This window comes from Corella eumyota, chromosome 3, assembly GCF_963082875.1.
Source record: "Corella eumyota chromosome 3, kaCorEumy4.1, whole genome shotgun sequence".
Classification (NCBI taxonomy): domain Eukaryota; kingdom Metazoa; phylum Chordata; class Ascidiacea; order Phlebobranchia; family Corellidae; genus Corella; species Corella eumyota.
The window spans coordinates 2,328,865-2,349,181 of record NC_137492.1 but is presented as its reverse complement, the minus strand read 5'-3'; the positions used below and the strand labels follow the sequence as shown (position 1 = coordinate 2,349,181).

The following is a 20,317-nucleotide window of genomic DNA, read 5'->3' as shown; positions in this document are numbered from 1 at the left end:
TTTATTATTTTATTAGTATAGAGGTATAGCTATTTTATTTCAGGTATTAAATTACTAAAGCCATTTCTGTACCATAGCAATATTTAATAAATAAAAATGATAAGTTATTTTTGTAAATGTATGTTTGGAATTCTGCTCTGGATATCGTATTTTGATTACGGAAGCACTGATGCTAATATTAACTTTAATAACTATCATAACTATGATCAAATGGGTAGATTGTTACACAATTTACAAACTAAATATCCTAACTTAGCCAGGGTCGGTACAATTGGTAAATCGGTCCAAAAACGAGAACTAAAATACATTGAAATCACAAACAATGTTCAAGTCGAGAATGTAGGTCGACCGAAAGTTAAATATGTTGGTAACATGCATGGAGACGAAACAGTAGGAAGAGAATTGATTATTTTTCTTGCACAATATTTATTAAAAACTTACGAAACCGACACAAGGACCAAAGCAATAGTGGACAATGTAAGAATATATTTGATGCCATCGATTAATCCTGATGGCTATGAAAACTCAAAAGAAGGATCTTGTTCAACCACAAGGGCAGGGAGTAGAGAAAATGCAAATAACGTCGACCTAAACAGGAATTTTCCCGACCAGTTCTCATCAAATCGTAGATTAAACCCAATTCAACCAGAAACAAGGGCAATGATGAATTGGATCAATTCAAACAAGTATTTTGATTAAAAATTATTAGTTTTAAACCAACCTAAAGTTACCTTTGTATCATAGCCTAGCTCTAAGTTAAAAGATAAGAAGTTTTAAATGGTTCTAATATTCAAGCAATGATTTTTGTTCAGATTTATAATATCAGCAAACTTTCATGCTGGCAGTGAAGTAGCAAGTTATCCTTTTGATGATTCGAAATCCCATAAAATGGTCGGGGTTTTGAGCAAAGCACCGGACGATGATTTTTTCAGGGTACAGAATAACAAAAAATTTAAAACTGGAAAAAAACTATTTGTTGAAATTTTGAAATTCTTATTTGTTTTTATTCACCTTTAGTTAATGGCACATACATACGCAAACAACCATGAGACAATGCATAAGAACACAGTTAAATGTGGCCAGGATGTGTTTCAGGATGGAATTACTAATGGTGCTTTTTGGTACGATGTACCAGGTACAAAAAAATGCCTTTTTTACTAAATTTTAAATTTAAAAATTTAGGTTTAATTTATGTTTTTAGAATTTTGCACTTTTTACATTTGTATTCATGTTGTAGGTGGTATGCAGGATTACAACTACTTGCAAGGGGACTGTATGGAAATAACACTAGAGCTTACCTGTTGTAAATTTCCAAAAGCAAATACGCTTGAAAGTGAATGGAGAAAAAATAAAGAAGCTCTTTTAAAATTAATTGAACTGGTATGTTAGCAATTTTATAATAAACCTCTTACTAAAAACAACTAATATTTTGCTTTTTAATTAGGTTGAATATGGGGTCAGGGGTTTTGTGTTGGATGCTAGAGATTCAACACCGATAAGAGAAGCAGTTATTGAAGTTGATATTATTAACAAACCAATGACAACCGATTTACACGGGGCTTTCTGGAGGTTACTAATACCAGGAGAATACCAAATCAATATCTCAAAAGAAGGGTAATTTTTTGTCTTCACATTTATTGTAGTAACAGTATAATACCATACCCTTAACTCTATGTTGGAAAGTTTTTTTAAACTAAGTTTTAATTTTTAGATTTTATTCCCAAATTGTCAACATTAGCATTCCACAATTTGGTCACGACTTTCGCAACATTTCTTTGGTTTTTATAGGTAAAATAAAATCAATTTACAAAAAATAAAGTTGTTTGATATTTATTCAACTTATTTTTAATAACCTTCACTTTAATAAAGTCATAGAAACATAAAAAAATTTGTCTTAACCCAGAATAGACTATATTATTTTTTAAACAACTTTTTAAACTAAAATAAGATTAATTTAACTTTAATATTTTACAGAACCAACTACTACCACACTTTCAACCACAACAGAATTACAAACTCCAGCTGCAGTAATACAAAAAACTATCCAACCTCATGATTTCCAGCATCATAATTACGATGAAATGACCAAATATCTTCAAAGCTACAACAAGATGTACCCACATATAACAAACCTTTACAGTATCGGTAAATCAGTGCAAAACAGAGAGTTATGGGTGCTTGAGATTACTGATAACCCAGGCTCACATGAGCTAGGTGAACCAGAGTTTAAATACATAGGTAACATGCATGGGAATGAAGTTGTGGGCAGGGAATTGTTGATAAATTTGGTCGAGTTTTTGTGTATTAATTATGGAAAAATAAGAAACATTACAGAGTTGGTGGATAACACAAGGATACACATTATGCCTTCAATGAACCCAGATGGATATGAAATATCAAAGTAAATATAAAGATTTCAAGAAATGTTAACAAAATAAATACATTAAAGTTAAAAAAAGATGCTTATAAATTGTTATAATTAATTGTTTAAATTATTAAAATTTGTTTGTATATTTATAAATTAAGGGTTTACAAAGGGGGGCTATACAGTTTACAGTGTTAATATAGGGTAACAATCTTTAACCCATTTTACCCCCTACAGAGAGGGTGATGTGAGTGGAGTGGTGGGTCGAACGAACCACAACAGCAAAGACATAAATCGGAATTTTCCCGACCAATTTCGACAACTTCAACCCATACTTGAACCTGAAACAAAAGCTGCAATAAAATGGATGAAAGAAATTCCGTTTGTGTTGTCAGCCAATATGCATGGTGGATCATTAGTAAGTATACAAAAGTGTTAAAAAATAGAATACACTAACAAAATAACTATTTTTATTAGATAGTGTTTTTTTCTATGTAGTAAATGGTGTTTTCCTATTGACAATGTAAATTATTACAAAAGTAGGCCACTATTGTTTCCAATATGCTATTCACCATTTAAAATAACACCAACACGCATAACATCATTATTTTTACTAGTCCATTATAAACCTTTAACTTTAAAAAATACTATATTTAGGTTGCTAATTATCCTTATGATGAAAGAGAACCAAAACAATATCAAACTAGGTCACGTTACAGCAAATCACCTGATGATGCAGTATTTAGACAAGTATCTCTTGCTTATTCTAATGGTCATAAAATCATGCATACTGGTGACCCTTGCCCAAAGATGAGCAGAGAGCATTTCAAGGTAAAATCAAAAATTTTGGCCAAAAACCTTAAAATTAATAAGTTTAGTTAGCCCGCTTTTTTAGAATAGACTGACCTAGTCTCTACTTGAGAAGCTTAAGAGCTACTGGTACTATGCTATTTATTTTCTACACTTGATATATATAATTGTATAAATTTCTTTTTGAAATCTTCAGGATGGAATTACAAATGGTGCTGAATGGTATGAGATAAGTGGAAGTATGCAGGATTGGAATTACGTTTACACAAATTGTTTTGAAATCACGTTGGAACTGGGTTGTGTGAAATATCCAAAAGAAAATCAATTACAATCATATTGGGATGACAACCAAGTAGCATTAATAGACTTCATAGATCAGGTATAACTAATAGTGCTATAAACTTTGGTATGTGTATATTATGCCCGTTTAGGTAGAGTATACATACTACTAGATAGACAGTAGATTTTATTTTTTCGGGTAGGTAAAATTTGAAATAACTTTAAACTTTTTTATATACAAAGGTCCACCAAGGCATTTCTGGCTTTGTGAAAGAAATAGTAACAGAGAAAATGTTGGGGAACGTTATGATTAGTGTCCTGAATATAAATCATGATATACACACAGCAGAAGGTGGTGATTATTGGCGCTTGTTGGTACCTGGAAAATATTTCGTAACTGCACATTTAAATGGGTAAAAAAAATTAAAATTTTGACAAGTCTTTTTTTGATAAAAATAAAAAGTAGCAACCAGTAAAGTAAAAAAAAAGAATAACAGTCTGTATTAAAAGTCTGTAACGATAGTTATGCAGTAAAAATACAAAAAATGTTTAAAATAATAACCCCCTTTTTTAGCTACAAGCCAAGTACGAAAAAAGTCTATGTTGCAGACAAGGGTTCGACAAAACTAAACTTCACTTTAACTCCATTAAGTGGAATACCAACCACAACAACTTTGCCACCTATCAACCCTAAAACTTTTACCATAGCAACCGTAAAAGCCGCGGTCAATTCAATTTTTGACAAATCAAAGGATATAGTGATATATACGACAGGTACTAATAGTACCCTAGGTTATTATGGTACGTACACCCTATAAATGGATGTGCGGTTTAAGTTACTTGGTTTAGGTTCTTGAAAAGGGTGATTTTATGTAAAGCATTATTAAAAGGTTAAATTACTTTGGAATTTAATTTATTTAGGTATGTTGTAGCATGTTACATTGGTGTTTTACATGTTTTTTTTTAATTGGTGAAGAGTGTGCAGTTAGTACAATGTTAAGCTATTTGTAAAAGCTGGACAGTGCGAATAGGATTGGGCACCTCGAACCGAGAACCTTTTGGCTTGTAGTCTGATGCCATAACTAGTATACCACACCACCGTACATGTTATGATTTTTACTAAAATTTTGATTAGGTGGTTTTATTTAAATTTATTTTACGAACTCTTTTTTGATTATTTAGTTGCAGCATTTGTCAGTGCTATTGTTATTCTACTTCTAATCAAATGTTTCTGCTGTAAGAGAGGAAACCGCAAATCAGGATACAGGCAGTGAGTAATACTACTTAATTCAGAGTAAAAATTATAAACAGTATGAACTCTTGCTGAGCCAGCTCTTAATCAGCAGCATAGTTATCAGGTAATAGTAGTCTATATTATCTCAAACTGCCAAAAGCAACTAGAGACTGGGTTGTGGTAACTGATATTACTCTATGTTTAAGTCTTAAGTCACACTTCCCACATCAACAATAAAGATATATAAAAAAAATTTCTCATTACTGAAATAAATATAACAGTTTCATTACATTTATAAAAGCTTAATTGCATATATATAAAACAATTAAAAGTTTTAATTTTTTTAAGAAATGTTCCTATTGTTGACCAATATTATGATAACGATGCCAAAAGATCCTCAAAAAGAATAAAATTTGATGACGAGTTTTCTATAAGTTCTGACGAAGAATATGAGATTTACACAAGTAAAAGATGAGATTGTATTAGGTGCTAAATATTACTGTTTATTTTTTTACCTTTTTTTGTTTATTTCTTCCATTTTTGTAATCAGATTGCTTCTATTTTATAATTGTTTTTTTGTAATGCAAATAAAGTAGTAAACAGCTATAATATCTGGTTTTGTCTGGACAGAAATGCTCTGTGCTATCTACACCAAATACCGGCAATAGATAAAAAAACGTAAGTGCCTAATGGCATTAAAAAAGCCATTTATTTTCTGTTGTTAGTAGACCATAGCTTTTATCATTTCAGAAAAGCATTTACTTTGTGAAGTTCCATTTAGAAATCCCTGTAATTTCTGGCACAAATAGACTTAAATGCAAAGAGATGAGTACGGATTGACTAACAACCCCATAATAGCTATAACTCAACATAGGTTATATTTTCTACCCACAAGCAACCAATTTTGAGCTATTTATATTTAAAACTGGCGAAATACGGTGCTAATAAGAACACAATGATAATAATATTAGTGCACCTTTCCACTAAATCTCAAGACAATTAATTGAAATGATTTGCACCACAAAATCCACAATAGTTGAGAAATTCGCACCACGCAATTAACAATATAAAGCGGTAAGTATTGTTGATAATATGACGTTTAGAAAAACATATGAATTGAATAAAAAACGTGTATCAAAATCGTATCGAACGTGATTTTAAAAAATACAGCTAGTCATATTAATTTGGTCAGGTTAAAATAGATAGGATTGAAATTTCGATAGAAAATACAGAAAAAAACGTAACTAAAAAGTAATGGCCTTCTAATTGCAGCTCATAAATGCATTTTACTAAACACAAATAATGTCTAAAAAGCATAAACTAAATTAATTAGAACAAAAACACAAGGCAACATTTGATTTACAGAAAAAATTGAAAAAATGTTTTTTTTTCTAAGTCAGCAACTTGAATTTAAATTGTCAGTTTTAATAACTTGTGTTATTTTATTTCCATTTTTGTTTCAGTGGTCAGCAAACTCAATACCAACTTCATAACAAAACCGATATTGTTCCTAAGTTTAAAGAAAATATAGTTTAACTTTGGGTTAAGAGTGTTTACTATAAAATCAGTAATATTCTTTTTACAAGATAATATGTTTACCTTTATTTATACTAGGGGCAATCTAAAGCTAAAAAAACTGAAAGTTCTAGCCTTTTCTAACAAATTTTTTTCTTAATTAATATTTAGTAAAAAATTTACACAAACAAAAAATGATTTACTTAACATTTCTAAGTCTACATTAAATGACTATTAACTTGCCTTACGAAGTGCTCTAATACTCTAAAAAATTTATATAAGACACAAATTATATTTAATTATACCCAGTGATAAGCTTACCAGCGTTTCCACAAGTTGAGGCCGAACATTTCTAAGTCTTTGAACAATGTTAAAAACATCGACTGAATATTCTTGTCTAAGTTGTTGACACATATTATAACAAGCTACAAACGTTCCACTCCTCCCTGCCCCAGCACTATTTTAATATGAAAGTTTATAGTATAAAAGAATCAGAAAGAAATTGTTTTTTTTTTTAATTTTTTTGTAAAATACAATTTTCTTTTTCTTTTTTTTGTGCCTAAATCTTACGGTTTTTACATAACTTTTTAGCAGCATTTTTATATACTAACAAACTTGTGGTATCAGTATGAAAATGAATGGCAGAAATTCTGAGAATTTCAAACAAACTTTGAAAATAGGTTCCATTAGATTTTAGGCAATTATTTAGCCCAATACAACCAGGTTCTTCATTATATTTACAACAAATTGCTTTGTTTCAAGAATAGTATGTAGCACAATTTAGATTACAAATTTAGATAGAAAATATTGCCAGTATATAAGAAAAATAAAAAATTTAAATCTACGAAAAAAAATAAATGTCATATACTTACACACAATGTACAAGAGTTCGTCCTGCTTCTCCGACCTTAGCACAGTCATCCTGCCACTTGGTGGCGAGTTGAATGATGCGTAACACAGCGTTCCGTGAGAATGGAACCGGTTGAGTGGCTGGCCAGTTGGTTAGTTGAAATTGTTGAACGATTCGGTAGCCATCATTTGGCTAAAAATAAATAAATTTGTTTTTAATTTCACATTTATTTGTTTGTAAAAATAACTTGAAAAATTTGTTTAATTTACCCTCGATGTGTTAGTGATTTTGTACATTCTTGATATAACGTCAACTTCTTCATCTTTAGTTAAAAGTTCAACTGTAAAAAGCCCGTAGATGGCAGTTCCACTTTCAGGCCAGTATTGACAACAAGTCTAAAAAAAAATTTGAGTTAATGTAATATATTTATTACAACTTAAAAAAAAAGAATTTTAAATATAAATAATTAAAAAAAATATTTGTTACCTGATCATGTTCTGTGACATCATTCATCATCACAATAGAAGAACAATTATGATCATAAACCAACCTCCATATATCAATCATAGTGGAAGGTAGTGGCATTTGAGTGACAATAAAACTATTCTTCACTGAATAACTCTGCAAGAAAAGGGTCATATTAAAAAACAGAAATTAGACAATAAATTGAATAATATGGTTTATGTTTTTTTCTGTCTATAATATATGAAGGACAACTTTACAACCTAATTATAGGGTAATATTTGTAATCAACCCAGTTTTGGGTAAAATCTTTCAGTTTGGTTTACTATTAATCATAATTGCCCAATAATTAAGCTGCCAATTGGTTTTTGCCACAACAAGAGCTCATAGAAGCAGTGAGAATCGAACCCAGGACCTCGTGTAGTAAAGCCAAGTGTTCTTACCACTACACCACTAGTTACAAGTTAAAACATATAGCATATACTTACATCAAGATATATTGCGTTGATGTAATTATTATCACGATCTGCTGGATCTGGAGTTAACAAGTAAGCGAGATATCTGTCAGCAGGTAACACGTCCATAAATCGGTTACTAGCCCTGTTTCTGGGCAACCTTGCCACTGAGCATTCTTCGTCAGATAATTTGGGGGTAATAACGTTAAGGGTCTACAAAAAAAAACAATTTTTATATGTTTTGTTTTTTTAATTTTTTTTTTGTCAAAATAGAAAAAAATCTTACTTCGAATTCTTCTTGTATTGGGGCAAAGTTGCTATGTTGATCAACTGTAATAAGGTCATCATAATGTTGAAGTAACATCTCAGCACTAACAGAGGTTTCACCACATAATAATGCTTCTAATATCGCTTCGTGAATAAATACATATTGCTCCTAGAAAAAAAAAATTTTAAAACTTAAAAAAAAACAATTTTCGTATAACTTTTTTTTGTTGGTAAATATCCTACCTCTGTCTGCACCATATTAATTCTTCTTGTCCTCAGGTCACAAACTGTGTTAAAAATATCAACTATTTCTTCATCTCGAGCCATTTCTAACATCATGCAGATGACAATGTAACATCCTGTTCTTCCTGAGCCAGCACTACAGTGAACAATAGTGGGGCCTTGTCCTAATAAACATTTAAAAAAAAAAACTTTTAAATCTTTTTTATCAAAAGGTTTTTTAAATCTAATTCAAATTTTTGACTTAAAAATCTAAATTTTTTTATGGACAGTTGGATTTTTTAATTTTTGTACCAAATTCTGATATTTTTTTGTATAAATTTGTATTAAATACCTAAATGCCCTTTTCAATTAAAAAAATTCTATTTAGAAAATTTTAAGTCAAAAATTTTAAGTGTCTTTTGAAAGTTAGATTTAAATTGTTTTTGTACTGATATAGTTTATTTTTTAATATAAAGAAACTAAATTTTTAAATTAAAAAAGTCCATCTGAAACAATAACAAAAATTTAAATGTTTTTGAAAAACTTTAACTAAAGATCAAAGTATTTACAAAATATTGTAAACAAATATCAAATAATAATCTAACCTGCTGGTTCATAAGATTTTACTCTTCTAACAAATGAAAGTAAATTGGTTGGACGTGAAGGGACTCCATGATCAGGCCAAGCTGTAAAGTGGAATATTTTCACTTCTCTCACATCATAACCATCCGACTAAATTAAAAAAAAAAATAATTTATTGCAAAATTTTAACTAAAATGAGACATTAATATTGAATAAACAAGGATTGTGTAGTGGTTAAACCCTCAGCTTTACTACATAAGATTCTGGGTTCGATTGCCATTGCTTTCAGGCTGTATCACCCTTAAGTAAAGCGTTTAAACAGATCGACAGATTATTTATCAGAAAATTTTTACATATTACCACAAAAATCAAAATTAAACCTAATTTTTATATTAAAAAATAAAGATGCAAGGTCTTTAAATGTATTCAATAACCACATTTTAACCATATTTTAATTAAGATACTTTTTAATATAATACAATTTAGAAAACAAAACAAATACCTGTTGTAGCATAAACGTCCTCACACAATAATCTGAAATATTTTCTTCACTACTGAAACTAACTTCCATAGTTCCGTAAGTATCTCTATCATCGGGCCAATATTTAAAACATTTTTGTTTGCCCTGTTCAACCAGATTGGTTACCATGACAATAATATTAGTCTTTTCTTGCCACACCATCCACCAAAAGTCGTTTGCGGTGCCAGCAGTGGGAGCTTGTGAGGCGATATACATACTTGGGTTTTTGTACCCCTAAAAAGGGAATTTTTAAAATTGTATTATAAATTTTTGAGTAAAAATATAGAAAATTAAATTTTATTTTGTATTTTTTTAGTTTTTTGTGACAAAAAAACATTAAAAATATGAAATTTTAATGGTGTTATAAAAAAGAAAATTTAAAGACTTTAAGGTTCATATATTACTTTGATGGTTGATCAACTTTTATGAAGTTATTTAAGAATTTAATAACCTTCCTTTAGGACATTAAAAAAAAAACTTAAAATATATTTCAAAAGAAATGCAAAAATAACTTACACTAACTGAATTAAGATATGAAGTCTAATAAACATAACTATTAATGCTGTGATTTTAACAGCAACTTAGTAAATTGTATTTTACTTTTTAGATATTAACTTACGTTAATATACGAAGCATTGATATAATCACTTTCAAATTCCTCTTCATGCCCCGTTGGAGGTTCCAATATAACTCGGCTGTGGTCGTAAGCTAATATATTTCCATATCTGTTCTTATCCTAAATAAAAAAAAATTGTATAAAAAAATAGATTAAAACATACAAATAGATGCTATTTTTAAATTTTTTTTTTTATATTTATTTATTCTCAATGTGGAAAGGTCAACGTCACAACCTAAATTTAGAGTAACAATTGCTACCCAGATTCACTCTTGAGTTGCCTTTTGCAGTTTGAATTATATAGATTATAATTGCCTAATAATTGAGCTGCTGATTAAGTGCTGGCTAAGCGTGAGTTTATACCATTTGAAGCGCCGTACTCAAGGGCACTACAGCATGAGAGCAGTGGGGATCAAACCTAGGACCTCATTTTGTAAAACCAAGTGTTCTGACCACTACATTTATTTAAATATGCTTGTTTAAAAACCAAAAAAAATTATGAGTCACCACAAATTACCTTATTCTGTGGTGCAAGAGCCACTGTACATGGCACATTAGAGTTGTTAGGAATAGAAGCAAACTCCTCCCTAAACCCGAAACCTCCAGTTGCTTTCATCTGCGACACATGGACGTGGAAGTCATCAACTCTTATAGCAAATCTTTCTGATGTCGATCCATAACCAGCTTGGCCACTGTGCTCCGACGATTTTTCCATATAATCTGCACCAAATTAGATATATATTGTGATGTTTGTTATAGAGTTAGTCGACAAAAATTACACCAAAAAAGTTGGAAAATAAGTTGTCGAATATGTGAATTTTAGACCAAAATTTTGGGTTTAAATCTCATTGCTGCTTTTGTAGTTGGGTCTTTTAAAAGGCATTAAAAAGCTGTTTTAGGCCAAAGGACCACAGATTGATTCCAGTCGTAAGTAGGTAGCAAAATCAGCTTTTTAATGTTATTTTTTCATACTTTTAAATTTATTTTACATTGTTTGAAACTGTGATCATCATCTAACAGTAACTTCACCCGCCAGTAGGTTGTAAAATCAGATTCTTATTGTTAGAAATTAACTGAAACAAAGATGGCTAAATACCTTGTTGTTCATATCCAACTACATCAGGCATCAGTTGTTGACGATCAGGACTTTCACTGTTTAACTTAGTTTGTAAACTATGTGGGGTCCCACTTCTATCTGTTAACATAAGTCGAACTTCAAATGGGTTAACCACCTCATCCTTGTGAGCTTTTTGTTTCCGTCTAAAATAAAATAGAATAAAAAGTTTACGATTATTTTTTTTAATCTAGAAATATCTATATATAATAAAGCTTAGTGGATGATATAGATATGTCCAATTAAAAGGCCTACAAACTAACTAAAACTTCTGTTTGTGATGTGCAAGTAAATTATTATAGGCAAATATTAGTTAAAAGTTGCAACCAAATCACAACAATTAAAATACCAAATAATGGCATAATGGCATAAATTAAAAAGAATTTACATAAAATATGATTTAATATAAATGCAAAAAAAACAATATTTTAACCTTTTTTGATGAATACAAATTTAAATTGAACTTACTTTTTAAACTTAAAAGCCAGTAAAATGATAATTAGTAAAATAACAATAATCCCGACGATGGCTCCTCCAATTGAAGCGTACAAAACAACATCTTGTTCCTGTTTCTCCTTTACAGCTGCATCTGTTGTTTTCCCATCTTCTGTAAAATTAAATCAAAATTTTTAAAAACATTTTTTTATTAATTTTGGCAAAAAATTATATTTATCTAAACATATCATTTAAAAATATACATTGAGCATTTTTAAGCATACTAATGCTATACTGTGTGCTTTGATAAATTATTTGGTATTTATTTAACACATCCTTAGCAAATACCAGAAACCCTAGTAATATATTAATTCTATTTCCTTAATAATTAATCCAGTTTTAAATAAAGAAAGCTTACAAATCATATTAGATTTTCAACACACAGCTTAGCATAACTTTGTATATATAATAATTATAAATTAATCATAAATTTTTTTTTTTATAAAATTGTAAAATTTTAAATAAATATTACCTGAAACTTCTGGGTTAGAATTTTTATTTGGATCTGATGGAGTGGTTTCTGGTATAATAACTTTATCTATAATATAAAAAAATGCAATTTTTTGCCTTATTACAAATGTATTACTAAATCCTACACAAGTTTAAATACATGCAAAGAGTTTTATATCGATAATTTAAATTTTTAAAATATTTGATTTTACAAATTTTACCTTTTTGTGCAACAAGAACACAGCTTATTTTGGTTTGCCCGTTTATCGTGCTTTCAGCTCTCACATAGACATTATATTCCTTACTCGGGTCAAGTGGGGGGTTTTCAAAACCATTATAAGAGGACCCATCTCCAACAACAAACGTTCGCTCCTAAAAATTAAAAAAAAAAATTTAATATTTAAAAAAAAAATAAATTAAAAAAAAAACATTTTTTATCTTGTTTTAAACCAAGTTGTTTCATTAACTACAATCTGTTTAATATAAATATCAAAACAATCATAATCTGATGGTACTTAGTACTACTAGATTGCTTAAAATAATTGCGTTTACATGTTAGTTATACATTGTATTTACCCAACAGATTAGCTTAGATATTAAAATTTAAACTAATTAATTAAAAAATCAATTAAAATTTTTAAGATTTAAAAAATTTGTTTTTTTAGTATGTTAAAATATATTAAATTATTATATTATTTTCAAAGAAATGATTTTAACTTAGTAAAAAATAATTTTAATTTGATTTTACTTAAATGGCCTTAAGGCATTACTATAAGAAAATAATAAAAACTAAATTGACAGAAATAGGTCAAAAATGAAAAAAAAAAAAAAAATAGTATATAGGTTTTGTTTTTATATATCTATTTTAAAGGAAATAATAACACATAAAATTTAAATAAAATTTTTTTTTAAAATACACAAGTTTTTTTAAGTGTTTAAAATTGTTAATGTTTTTAGAAAAAATTAAATTTTACCTCTGGTATTTCTGATGGTGTAAATTGTGCGCTAGCATAACTGGTTCCATTCGAATTCTTTGCATCTTCATATGAAACTGGTTCATTATAACATGGATTTTTTTCCGAAAATCGACCAACGGTTTGTCTTTTAAATCGAGTAACATCAAATATGCTTCGGTTGTTTCGTTTCTTTTTTTTCTTTTTACCTAACATTATTTCGAAAACAATTATTTTTTATATTAACAAATTCTAAAAAAATTAAAATTTTTAAAATATAAGTATTTTACCGTTTTTTGAGTTCTTTTTCTTGCTGGATATTGAAGAAGATTGTATTTGATTCTAAAATAAACAATGACCTATTATTGCCTTGTATCTTATATTTTATTTTACATAATATACAAAATAAAAAATAAAAAAAATAAATAAAAAGTTGTATATAAAATAAGTTTACAATTATTTAAAAGTATCAATTATATTATTATCAACAACATATAACAAATAAAAATGTGTACTCACCGTTGGTTGGATTTCTTCAACAATCACATAATAACGAGTTACTGGTGCTCCGTTATTGTCTGCTGGAATAAGTGAAATGACGATTGTTGTTGGATTTTCTTTATTACTACCTGCAGATGGTGGGGGGTATTGTAACGAGGGTGCTGAAAGAAAATAAAATGCGAAATTTAGAAAAAAATTTTTTTTTACAAAAAAAAAAAATTGTTAGAATATTATGATTTAAAAAACATAAATTTGCAAAAAAATTGAGATTTAATTTTCTATATAGTTTTATAAAATTAAATATTTTTAAAGGCAAAAAACCCCTCATAAAGTTTATAATAAAAAATCATATAAATCAAGTACAAAGCCATAAGGCCATGACATTGTTTACTGATATTTTATTATCAGCAAAAACTAACAAAGATTTGCTGACTTTGACATTTTATTAAAACATAAATCTACAATCTCATCTATCAAAGTACATGTATATTAAAAATACAATAAATATTACAACAGAATCATAAAAACATTTGTTTAAATCTTATTTTCTGACTAAAAATCACCTTAATAACCATAAAAAGATATTTTTTAAGCTTTGAAACATAGTACTTACCTTCTGTATCACTTGTTACGTTTATACTTGTCTCACGACCCAACCCTGCCCCATTTAAAGCCTTTACAGTAATCTCATAAGTAATGCCAGGATGTACATCCAATGTGACAGTTTGTTTTTCTGTTTCCATGTAACCATCGCTGTTTTCGGGGATATAGTTGGGATCAAATGAGTCAATACCCCGATACACAACCTGAAAAAGATGGTAAATATAAAAATCGGGTATTATAATGTATGAAAATATAAAGGTTAAACAGATCTATATGTAATAAAGATTATTGGGCGATATACATAATATGTTTTAAAGGCCAGCTTAAAAAAATGCTGTTTGTGTCGTGTCGGTCAATTATTTTTGGTGAATATTAGTTAAGAGTTGCAACCATATCGCAACAATTGAAATCCGGACTGTAAGACAGGCCTATAAATGGTATTAAATAAATACATCATTTTTGATTATAATAAAAAAAGTAAATTTAGCCCATTTTTTTATTAAAATAACTTTAATGTTACATAATTTACCTCATATCCTTTCAGTACACCATTCAGTTTTATTGGTTCATCCCAAACTAACACAATTTTTGTTGAATTTACAAAACTTGCAACAAACGAATTAGAAGGCACTGGTCCAGGTGCTAAACAAATAAATAAAGTAATTTTAACACAACATCATTAGATACTTAGTAAGAAGGTACCTACACTATATACAGATGAAGTGCTAGGATGATATGAATTATAATTAATTAGTACATATGATCCAATTATTGCCAATTAATTAATTTATAGGTGTATAATAATATATGTAATTACTGTTATAGTGTTATAATAAATGTGCCATAATTATTATAAAATGTGGGTAATGGTAAATAAAATAAATCATAAAAAATTTAGTTTTTTTTATAAAGTTTTAAATTAAAATAAAAAGTTTTAGCATATAAAAAATTACTTGTTCATTAATCCATTGATAAAATTGCCAAACATTTAAACAATTAACCAGACAAACGATTACCCTATCATATAAACCTTGGTATGTTTAATTTAAAGCAACACAACAGTGATATTATATTACATTTATTATATCTACATTACAAACAATAAAAAAAAGATTAACTAACCAGCTTCTTGAGTTTGTACAGTATACCATCCAGTTTCTTTACTCCCGGCTGAGTTTTGTAATTGTAATTTAATAGAGTATGTAGTGTAAGGTAAGAGGCCTTTAAGAACAGCTGTGTTAACGCCCTGGCGCTGAAAAAATTTAAAAAATCACTAATTGTTAAATATATGGTTTTTTTGTAGAGTTTTTTAACCAAATTTGTATAATCGCTTTTAATTCTGCAAAAATTTGAAAAATTTATGCATTCTGTAAAAATAAAAATTTATGCATTCTGTTAAGATGTATCTTTTATGTATATTTTATAAATTTATACTTAATTGAATTATTAGCGTAAAGTTATTAATTAAGATAACACTTCACTTTTTTTTTAATTTACCTCGATTATTTTGACTTTATTTTGCGTATTGGCATCACTTTCATTTAGATTGGGAGCATAAACATGATATTTTACAAGATACTTAACATAATGGCATCTCGTTATTTGGAAACTAGGAACCTAAAAAAATTTAAATTTCATTAAAAAAATAAAATATTAAGAAAAAGGAAAAAAATTCTTAAGAAAAATTGTTTTTAAATGAATTTACTTACATCCCATATTATTTTAATTCTTCCCTGCCCATTTCGATTAAATTTAACGTTTTGTACTGAAGCAAGTGGCACCCCACATTTAGTTTTCTTTATAAGTTGGGGTCCTGGAGGGCCTGTACCTCCTGGCCCAGGTCGTACTAAGGTCAAACTCAACTCATATTCTGTGTCTGGTTGTAAATGCCATAACCGATATTCACTTGAAGTAATATGATGAACATCTAAAAAAAAAATTTAAAAATTAAAAAATTAAAAAAAATATATAATTTTTTTAGGTATTGTTATTAAATTTTTCTATTAGCCTTTTTTTAAGTAATACATCCTAAATTCCAATTTACAAAATTAAAAAAAATTAGTCATCTTTTAGGTCCAATTAGACGTAATTTCTAAATTCTAAAATGTGTTTGTCTATATACATTTAAAAGGTATTCAGAACAATTATTATCATGGTTTACCGAGTATGTATATATAATAAAAACTTTAAAAGGATGTATTTTATTTCATATCAAAGCTTGTATGCCTTTTAAAACTAATTGCTTTTTTTGTGTAATTGAACTGTATATGCTTTTAAAAGTCAACCCAACCAAAACCACCATGAAATTTATAAAAAGAAATATTATTTTACAATTGTGTCGCAAGTAATAAAATACTGAATATTATTTTTATTAATTTTTAATGTTATATAACTAAGTTAAATTTTAAATTTAAAACGAATATTTTTTTAAATTAAACTAAAAAATAAACCATTCAATAATTATTTGATTAAATTACTCTTGATAATTTGGATAAAATCAATTTAAAAGAGAAAGCATATAATCTCACTTAATAAACAAGAAAGTAGGTTATCTTTAATTTCACACTAAAGTGGGAAAACTTTGACTATGGACACCAAAATTTACAAAAACTCCAACATAAAACTGCTAAAAAATGTGTTATCACTAAACTTAGACAAATTTTTTTTTACCTGACCATGTTCCATCTACCGGTCTGTATTTCAGGATTTTTTGCACAATAGGGGAATCCCCTGTATACTCATCGCCGTTGAGTTGAACGACGAAACTTGTCGAGCCGGGGGTTATAATTTTCGGGCTCCTTTTCGGGGTAGGGGGGACTAGAAAAAAAAAGTGTTAATTTTAATAATTTTATTACTTTAAAAAAAAAATTAAAATTAAACAGAGATACTGGATTTTAAAGTTTGGTTGGAATAACTGTTTATATTGGCTTTGTAAATCATTAATTCTGATAAAGATGTAATCATAAGAAATCCGTAAGCATATTAGTCAAGTTAACTAACCAAAACCACATCAGCTTTATAAAAATTAATCATCAAAAATTTTGGTTGTATGAAGAAAATAACTTTCCAATTGGATAAAAAAAATAATATTTAATTTCTTACTTTTGACTGATAAAGGAGCATAATTTGAAACTCCACTTTGAAATTCACCTGAAGAAATACAACGGTACATCCCTCCATTCCTGGGTGCCACATTATTAAAACTAAAAAAAATAATAGTGTCAATATTTTAAAACTTGCATAAAGTAACCCCATAAGCATGTTTACATACAAAACATAACAGGAACCAATATAACGTTAAGTCAACTGCTAAAGTAAACATATTACAACATGGCGATAAAAAAATAAATGTTAAAGATAATTTATAATGTGTGTTTAAGAGCAAAAAGGGTGTTCCACATATATTAAGCGAAGAGGCCACTAATTTTTTCAGTCAAAAAGGAACTTACAGTTTATTATAGATTTACAAAGAGTTTTTAACATCTAGGTTCACTATTTTTTTATATATATATCAACTTTTAGTATATATATTAACAGTGGTTCTAATTTATTTTTAAAGCCATCTTTTTACCTAAAAATTACACTTGAATGGTCTCCATGATCTGTTTTTGAATCTGGTTCAAAAACTTCCCCAGTCGATTTTTCCATAAACACTTTAACATCAGGGCTTGTATGTCCAAATAAAATGCAGGTTAAGTTTTCATTTTGTTTTATATTCACTTGCTTGGCACCAAGACGTAAGAAATGTGGTGTGGCATCTATAAATAATTTAAAAAACATTTAGTAAGGTATATGTATAAGAAAACTTAAATTATTTTTAAGGGTATTATAAAGAATAAGATAAATGTAATTTAAAAGCTATAGTAAGTCTTAATTTTTTTTTACATACCACATGCAGCAGCATTAACTGTAACGTTATCGATAGCAATTACACCTTCTGTCTGCTCCAGTATAACTCCTTCAAAAGCGACCTAAAGTAACAATTTTCAGATTAAAACAACACCCAAGGCACCAGCAGATAGACATGGTCCATTTTTGGACCTACTTATATTAATTTTTTAAACTAATTAAGTGCTTAAAAACTATGTGACCAGGCAATGGTTTCTATAATGAATTCGACTAAAATTGCAAAAAAGATGTAACTTATACATAGCATTAATTTTTAATATAAATATGTTTAATTCTTCATTACCCTTTCTTTTATCAACTGTTTTATTGTATAAATATTTTGGTTTTAATTCTACCTGATAAGTATTAGGATTTAAGGCAAGACGAACTGTGTTCCATTCATGTTGGTTTAAATCTGAACTTCTCCAAACAGGTTGATTGATGTTATTATTGTCAGGGTCGACTACATAAACATTTATCTGTCCAGTTATTATAGGTTGAGTGGAGTTAGTAGTGCCGGAATATCCGAGATAATATTCAAATAAAAAACAATGTGTTTCCTGGGAAAAAAAAACATTGTAGTTGTCAAAAATTAGTAAACATTGTTAAAACATGCTTAAAAATGATTCAAAGTAGCTTTTTGAAAGTATATACATAGTGTATTTTTCATACATTAAATCCTCCCTAATTTAAGTAATTTTGTCATTTTTTGCAATGGCAAAATGTGGTTTAATAAAACAGTACTTTATAAACTTTACTTTGGCTAACTTTTATTAACAATCATACAATACAAGATATAACATTAACCTGTAATCTTATTTCGGGGCTCTTCAGCAGCGCAGTTTCACTAACTAAGTGATTTTCGGTCTGTATTGCTAAATAATATCCTTCATTATTGCTTTCCTCTATTGACCAATCAAAACTGTCACTTCCCTTTGATTGTTCATATCCACAAAGCCAATCTCGCTTATCAAAATCACAAGTACCTTAAAAGAAGATTATTAAATATATTAAAACAAGCATAATAAACAGAAACAATTTAACAAAAATAGTTAATTTAGTATATTTTCAATTCTTTAAAACTGCTATAGTTAACATACAGTTCTTAAATAAAAATGTTTAAATTAGTGTAAATATCACAACATTAAAATTAAACTAATTTATTTTCAAAAAATACCCTTAATTACTACACTTACTGAAGTATTAAAAATTAATAAATAAATTATCTTTACCTGTTAGTTGTCCATTACTTCGTCCCAGTAAATTCAAAATTTGGAAAAATATGACCAAAACCAGTTGCTTGTAAATTTTCATTTCTAAACGGGCCGATGGCCAAGAAGAATTGAAAGTCTATCAGTTACCGTTTCACATATATGCGATATTTATTAAACATAATAAGTTACATAAATACCTGAAAAACACATAAAAACTGCTTAAAATAAAAGAATACATTAAAAAAATGCAAATTGCTAGCATTTCAGCATTTACGGAAACCTATTTACTTCTGTCTATTTTCTATAAAAGGTCTGACGCTATTTTTAAATATTAATTTTATAATTAAATAACTTTACTATTTATTATGTTAATATTATACCATTCCTTACTATTTACTGTTGTAATTCAACTTTGTTGTGTCTACACTTTTACAACACATTTTCTTGAGTGAATTATTTTTAGGTACCCTTTGACCTTAAAAATTTCGAAAAAAAATAAATATTCTTTTGAATAAATTTAAATCCCAGCTCGCGACAGAAGACGCAACAAAGAGAAAGGGAAAGCGTAGTGTTTCCAAACAATAAGGAACAATACTTTTGACAATAAATATTTTTTTACTTGTTGCTTTTGTAAATCTATTATCATATTGTTATATAGATAATCTGAATTTAAACAATTTGAAGTTTTATTTTAATTCTTACATGTACACATTTATTTAAATCAAAATTGACTTTATCGAAAAAAAAACAAGGGACAAGATTAAGATATTAAATATTAGAAAACGAAAACTGCTAAATTAACTACATATATAAAAGTTTTGGTATAATATAGGTCTATTTAAAAAGAAAACACACTTTTAACAACGCATCTAAGAAACTTTAAAAGCAGTTTTACTTAAATTGCAGCATATTTGAAAATAAT

General features: G+C 28.1%; 2 protein-coding genes across 4 annotated transcripts; one reads left to right on the top strand and one right to left on the bottom strand.

Annotated features, from left to right (window-relative positions):
* Positions 1-81: 81 nt before the first annotated feature.
* On the top strand, positions 82-5,291 carry LOC145744513 (carboxypeptidase D-like). Of its 2 annotated transcripts, none has more exons than XM_082562368.1 (14): positions 82-686; positions 813-933; positions 1,018-1,135; positions 1,238-1,380; positions 1,445-1,614; positions 1,712-1,788; positions 1,975-2,401; positions 2,603-2,783; positions 3,023-3,196; positions 3,372-3,554; positions 3,698-3,867; positions 4,029-4,228; positions 4,637-4,724; positions 5,037-5,291. In XM_082562368.1, exons 1-14 carry the CDS (start codon positions 97-99, stop codon positions 5,161-5,163), a joined length of 2,769 nt encoding a protein of 922 aa, XP_082418494.1. In that variant the 5' UTR covers positions 82-96; the 3' UTR covers positions 5,164-5,291. The 2 variants fall into 2 exon arrangements, with proteins under 2 accessions (XP_082418494.1, XP_082418493.1); XM_082562367.1 differs by having other exon boundaries at positions 4,029-4,255.
* Positions 5,292-5,593: 302 nt separating this feature from the next.
* On the bottom strand, positions 5,594-19,586 carry LOC145744511 (receptor-type tyrosine-protein phosphatase kappa-like). 2 transcript variants are annotated; one of them, XM_082562364.1, is made up of 31 exons: positions 19,414-19,586; positions 18,989-19,167; positions 18,538-18,741; positions 18,183-18,264; positions 17,865-18,051; positions 17,396-17,496; positions 16,964-17,110; positions 16,003-16,220; positions 15,791-15,910; positions 15,416-15,545; positions 14,823-14,935; positions 14,304-14,496; positions 13,709-13,851; positions 13,480-13,531; positions 13,211-13,398; positions 12,458-12,608; positions 12,259-12,324; positions 11,760-11,898; positions 11,274-11,437; positions 10,695-10,897; positions 10,181-10,297; positions 9,544-9,795; positions 9,065-9,191; positions 8,481-8,644; positions 8,257-8,406; positions 8,004-8,183; positions 7,540-7,674; positions 7,323-7,448; positions 7,076-7,245; positions 6,525-6,660; positions 5,594-6,198 (listed from the first exon to the last, which is right to left on the bottom strand). In XM_082562364.1, the coding sequence occupies exons 1-31, from the start codon at positions 19,493-19,495 to the stop codon at positions 6,148-6,150; spliced, it is 4,470 nt and encodes a 1,489-aa protein (XP_082418490.1). In that variant the 5' UTR covers positions 19,496-19,586; the 3' UTR covers positions 5,594-6,147. The 2 variants fall into 2 exon arrangements, with proteins under 2 accessions (XP_082418490.1, XP_082418491.1); XM_082562365.1 differs by lacking the exon at positions 6,525-6,660.
* Positions 19,587-20,317: the final 731 nt, after the last annotated feature.

Coding starts and splice junctions, on each gene's coding strand:
- LOC145744511 (XM_082562364.1), bottom strand. CDS start 19,495: ATGAAAATTTACAAGCAACTGGTTTTGGTCATATTTTTCCAAATTTTG. Junction 17,497..17,864: donor CATTCAAGTGTAATTTTTAG/GTAAAAAGATGG, acceptor TATTTTTTTTAG/TTTTAATAATGTGGCACCCA. Junction 15,546..15,790: donor ATAAAGTCAAAATAATCGAG/GTAAATTAAAAA, acceptor AAATTTTTTCAG/CGCCAGGGCGTTAACACAGC.
- LOC145744513 (XM_082562367.1), top strand. CDS start 97: ATGATAAGTTATTTTTGTAAATGTATGTTTGGAATTCTGCTCTGGATA. Junction 934..1,017: donor CGGACGATGATTTTTTCAGG/GTACAGAATAAC, acceptor ATTCACCTTTAG/TTAATGGCACATACATACGC. Junction 2,784..3,022: donor ATATGCATGGTGGATCATTA/GTAAGTATACAA, acceptor TACTATATTTAG/GTTGCTAATTATCCTTATGA.